The following is a 5,267-nucleotide window of genomic DNA, read 5'->3' as shown; positions in this document are numbered from 1 at the left end:
TCAATTTTTTTTTTTTTTTTTTTTGAGACAGAGTCTCACTGTTGCCCAGGCTGGAGTGCAGTGGCACTATCTCGGCTCACTGCAACCTCTGCCTCCCGGGTTCAAGCAATTCTTCTGCCTCAGCCTTCCAAGTAGCTGGGATTACAGGCATGTGTCACTATGCTGGCTAATTTTGTATTTTTAGTAGAGACGGGGTTTCACCACATTGGCCAGGCTGGTCTCAGACTCCTGATCTCAAGTGATCCACCGGCCTTGGCCTCCCAAAGCGCTGAGATTACAGGCGTGAGCCACTGCACCCAGCCTGTCTCTTGAGTTTTACAACCTTTTCTCTTGGCCTCTCCCTTCTCACAAATCTCTTCTCACCCAAGGACTGGGCATGCCCTGCCCTGCCCTCCCTCAAGTTTAGTGGTGAGAGTGTGTGCTGGGAGATGAATACCTTCTCCACTTCTCCCTTTGAAGGTGACCTCTGAGAAGGATGTGCAAACAGCTCTGGCTCTAGCAAAAGAAAAGTTTGGCCGTGTGGATGTAGCTGTCAACTGTGCAGGCATCGCGGTGGCTATCAAGACATACAACTTAAAGAAGAGCCAGGCCCATACCTTGGAAGACTTCCAGCGAGTTCTTAATGTAAGGCCTTGGAAGTTCTCCAGGGATAGTGGGAGTAAGAGGTGTCTGGCTGTGGAGGACCCCAAAGTTTTTAGGGGACGAAGGCTTCTTCTGCCTCAGGTCCTATACTATGTCTCCACCTGTCCTACAGGTGAATCTCATGGGCACCTTCAATGTGATCCGCCTGGTGGCTGGTGAGATGGGCCAGAATGAACCAGACCAGGGAGGCCAACGTGGGGTCATCATCAACACCGCCAGTGTGGCTGCCTTCGAGGGTCAGGTGTGTGGGCAGGGGCAAGACTTATGCCTCCTAAGTGACTTGTTGGGGCCCTCCCACCTATGACCTCTACTGTTTCTCCAGGTTGGACAAGCTGCGTACTCTGCTTCCAAGGGGGGAATAGTGGGCATGACACTGCCCATTGCTCGGGATCTGGCTCCCATGGGCATCCGGGTGATGACCATTGCTCCAGGTAGACATATCCCCTCTCTTCGTCACACCTGGGATTGGGTGGGATCCATGGACAGTTGAGAGGAGAAGGTATCCACCACCTAAGCAACAGCAGCCTTTTATCTTTGGGCCCCAGGGAAGCACCAAGAAGTAGGGCTAAAGTGAGGAAGAACCAGGTAAATATGAAAGCAAGGGTGAATCTCTGAATTTGGCTATATTGTTTAGGTCTGTTTGGCACCCCACTGCTGACCAGCCTCCCAGAGAAAGTGCGCAACTTCTTGGCCAGCCAAGTGCCCTTCCCTAGCCGATTGGGTGACCCTGCTGAGTATGCTCACCTGGTACAGGCCATCATCGAGAACCCATTCCTCAATGGAGAGGTCATCCGGCTGGATGGGGCCATTCGTATGCAGCCTTGAAGGGAGAAGGCAGAGAAAACACACGCTACTCTACCCTTCCTTCCCCTGGGGTACTACTCTCCAGCTTGGGAGGAAGCCCAGTAGCCATTTTGTAACTGCCTACCAGTCCTCCTCTGTGCCTAATAAAGTCTCTCTTTCTCATAGAGTGTAGGCAGTGTTGTGTGCTAGGGGGCCTGGCATGGGGAAGAAATGTGAAGGCTGTGACAGGGTTGGATGCTCAGAGCTCCAGGGTGGGGTGGGAAAGGCAATACCTTCATAATACTTTTTGTGTCCTGTTACAACACGTGGACTTGATTTTGAGTGAAGAACTTTATTACCTAGGTTAGAAGGTGGGAGTATGCAGCATTTTTCTCTTGGACTCCTAACTGCCTGTGAGCTTGATGGAGGAGAAGGAAGAGATAAACATCCTGAACTTAGCGGCTGCTGGTGTTAAACTGCCGGTGATACTGGGCTGTAGGTTGATTGGTATAGATTACTGAATTCAGGTAATCCTGCCTGTGAAAGAAGTCCAGAGGTCTCAGCTGATGTGCTTTCCCTCTCTCCCTGGTTCCTCACCATCCCTCTTCTCCCTCCCTTGGCATTTATCTCCACCACCACCACCTAGAACTCACTGGGCTTTTTGCTCATTAGCCAGCTGCTGGTTGAAAGAGCCTAGACCCCTTTGAAATATAGCACACAATTCCCTCTCCTGCTCTTCTAGCTCCAGCAATGCCTGGGCTGAACTCATGGTCTGGCTTTTCCATTCAGTATCCAGTATTTTCTCAGCCTGACGGTGAGCTTCCTTCTTAGAGCGTTGTACTTCCTGCTCTTTCCTGATGGCAGCTCGCTGCTCTGGAGTCATGCCCTTCCAGCAATAGGGCAGGACCCGGTGGGGAGCTGTATGGTGTTGGGCGACCTGGGGGTTTTCAGTCAGTAGGTCACTTGTGCTCTGGTGCCAGATCTCCGCAAGATTGGCCTTCTTTTCACGCTGCCACTCACAGCGCTGACGCCCAGCCTGCACAGCTGCCTGGTGGAGCCCCCAAATGCAAACATTTGGGTGCCCAACCTAAGGGAACTCTGTCACAGGGGAGGGGGGAACATGGCCCTACTCTTCTATCTCAAGGAAAGAAAGAACACATACTACATGGCCTTTCAATGCCCCTAACGTATGTGTTGGGGATAATGGGCAGGGAACTTCTCTGCCTTCAGGAAACCTTTAGACTGAGAAGCGGACGATGAGAAGGCAATGTTCTGTTCTCAAGTCATCCTGCTTCTGGAGGTGGGGAGAGGTGACTTGTACCCTAAGAGGGGCCTTCGGTGAAAGGGGAGTACTCAGATGAGAGAGCTGATGCTGATTGAAGAGGGGATGTAAGAGGAAGAATGTGGCTGAGGTTCCCCAGGACTTTGTTCAGCAGTTGGGGAGAGCCCAGGGTACTGGATGGCTCAGGCCATACCTGCGCTTTGTTGGCGTTGGCCATGGCACACATCATGGCCGCACGACAGGACTCCTCCAGCCTGGCCAGATGGGTGGCCTGCGCGTCCATGGCGAGGCGCAGCTGGTTACTGAGCGCATCTACACAGAGAAATATGGCCGGGGTACTGTACTGGCTTGCTCCATTCCTGTTTCAGTCATCCAGCCATTTGTTCAGCAAGTTTTGTGTTTGTGTGTGTACGAATGTTTAGCAGGGGGGTAGTGTCTGAGTTGCAGGGATGTGGAAGGAACTACTTCCACATCCCTTGGCTAGGAACAGCCAAGGTGCAGCAACAAGGATTTCTCAAGTGCATAACTAAAAGATGCCTCCAATGGACCTGGGTCCTAATATCAGCTCTGTTGCTTCTGAGCTGTGTGATTTTGGGTAAATCATTTCATATCTCTGAATCTCAGTCTAAGGGCCATGTGTTGGGTTCTAATGATACCACTGAATTAAATCCTGTCCTCAGATAACTCCCTGTCTAGTTGGGGACACAGATCAAACTAGATAGACCACAATCTGGCAAGAGCAATGGCAGGGATGTACATAGGGTATTAAGAGGATTTTGGGTGGTGGAAAAGAGGAAGGTTTCCAGGAAGAGGTGATCCTTGAAATACATTTTGTATACAGGCTAAAAGAGCAAAGGGCATTCCAGGCTGAGGGCATGGCATGAGCAAAGGTACTGACAATTTGTTTCTGCTTCAGCCACACTGAGCTCCTTGCTGTTCCTAGACCTGTCAGACACTGTATGGGAGATGGTAGACATGAAAGAGATGGTTTATCTTCAGTAGTCTGACATTTTAGGGAAAAGACAGATATTAAACAAATACTTTCACAATTAGCTACAACTACAATAAGTGGTCCAACAGAACAGAGTGCTGTAACAGGGTTGATGTGAAGGGTGAACAGTGCAAGTAGATTAAGACATGGTCCTTGCCCTTGAAGGGCTTCTTCTAATGGAAGAAAAGGATATGGCCACAGACAATATCATAATAGTAGCTACTCTATGTGTTATAGATTATTATTCTCATTTTAAAGATGAAGAAACTGAAGCACAGAAGGGAAAATTCATTTGCCCAAACCAGCTAGTAAGTGGCAGAGCCATTAGGTCTGTCTGCACTGTGCTGCCTCCAGGTAATAGAGTGCCAAACTAATCAAGAACAATGCTACACTGTCAGTTACTGAAGGAAGTCAGGGAGGTTGGGGTCTGCACAACCTAACATTTCAGCACCAACCCTATGGATAATCGGACCTCCTCACACAGTTCTGGTCCCCTGGGTGCTGTACTCAGCTTAGGACGGATCCCCACTAGGCCTCAGGTCTCGGAGTCTGGAGGGTCGGGCTGCTTACCTGTACAATTCTCATCAACCTTGGCTTGCTGTTGCTCCTGCTGCTGCCTTTCCAAGTTGTACCTGAACTGCCCCTGCTGCATTCTCAGCCGTGTGGCCCTGTCTAGGTCTTCCCCAGAGAAGTACTGCAGGCTGGCTGGACCAAGATAGGTATTACTGTAACTAAGATAGGTTGGAAGCCCCTTCCAGACTTGGTCTGGATCCCAAAGACTAAATTCACGCCCGTTCTTGAGCTGCTGCTTCTGCTCCCGAAACTCCTGGACTTTCTTGGCCAGCCGACGTGTTCGATCTGCCTCTTCCTTCTCTAACATCTGGACTACCACATCATACTGCACCTGGCTGGTACCTGGGGGTGGTGAGCAAGGATATGGAGAAGATACCCCAGGAGGGACAGAGTCCACTTAGCATGGCCTCTACTCTCAAGGTCCATCCGGTTTGTCCCACCACCCCAGGGCCTCAGGCCACACTCAGAGGCAGAACTGCCCTACCTCAGCCCAGTCGAGCTCTTTCTTTACAACCTTGTCTGGCCCCTGGCTTTGGGCTTTTACCATAAGCTGCCTCCTTGCTTCTTTCTGCTGCTTCCCGACGCTTTCGGTCTCCTACCTGGTTGTTCAGGGCCTGGACATCCACCTGATCCCAAAGAAAGGAGCACAATCAGAGTAGGGGCCCAGCAGGGGGCCTTCAATATCCTACCACAAACTTCTTAGAACTTACCTGTTTCAGAATCCTCCTGTAGCTCCCAAGTACCTACTGGATAAAGTTCTAGCTCCTGAACATGGTTTGCAAGCCTCTCCATGGTCTAGCCTCTGCTTCCTTCTCTGGCCTCATCTCTTAGTACCCTCTTCCCCTGTCCCACCTTACCCTTCTGAGCTGTGCTTACAGTTCCCTGAATATCTTAGGCTGTTTTGAACCCATAGCCTTTGCTCAAGCTGCTCCCTCCACTGGAAACACTTTCCTCCCCTCTTTACACAAATTCCAATTCGTCCTTTGAGACCAGCTC

The 5,267-nt window shown here is 50.6% G+C and overlaps 2 protein-coding genes across 2 annotated transcripts; one reads left to right on the top strand and one right to left on the bottom strand.

Annotated features, from left to right (window-relative positions):
- Positions 1–435: 435 nt before the first annotated feature.
- Positions 436–1,612, top strand: HSD17B10 (hydroxysteroid 17-beta dehydrogenase 10; the record flags this gene model as incomplete). The annotated part of the gene is made up of 4 exons (XM_023199084.1): positions 436–624; positions 755–883; positions 965–1,073; positions 1,277–1,612. Coding segments are annotated over 4 exons (618 nt in total), but the record flags the coding sequence as incomplete, so codon positions are not given.
- Positions 1,613–1,761: 149 nt separating this feature from the next.
- On the bottom strand, positions 1,762–4,897 carry RIBC1 (RIB43A domain with coiled-coils 1; the record flags this gene model as incomplete). The annotated part of the gene is made up of 5 exons (XM_023199083.1): positions 1,762–1,962; positions 2,079–2,473; positions 2,901–3,019; positions 4,269–4,613; positions 4,816–4,897. Coding segments are annotated over 5 exons (1,023 nt in total), but the record flags the coding sequence as incomplete, so codon positions are not given.
- Positions 4,898–5,267: the final 370 nt, after the last annotated feature.

Source organism: Piliocolobus tephrosceles, unplaced genomic scaffold, assembly GCF_002776525.5.
Source record: "Piliocolobus tephrosceles isolate RC106 unplaced genomic scaffold, ASM277652v3 unscaffolded_2882, whole genome shotgun sequence".
NCBI classification, from domain to species: domain Eukaryota; kingdom Metazoa; phylum Chordata; class Mammalia; order Primates; family Cercopithecidae; genus Piliocolobus; species Piliocolobus tephrosceles.
The sequence above is the reverse complement of the archived record's forward strand: the minus strand, read 5'-3'. Positions and strand labels throughout refer to the sequence as shown.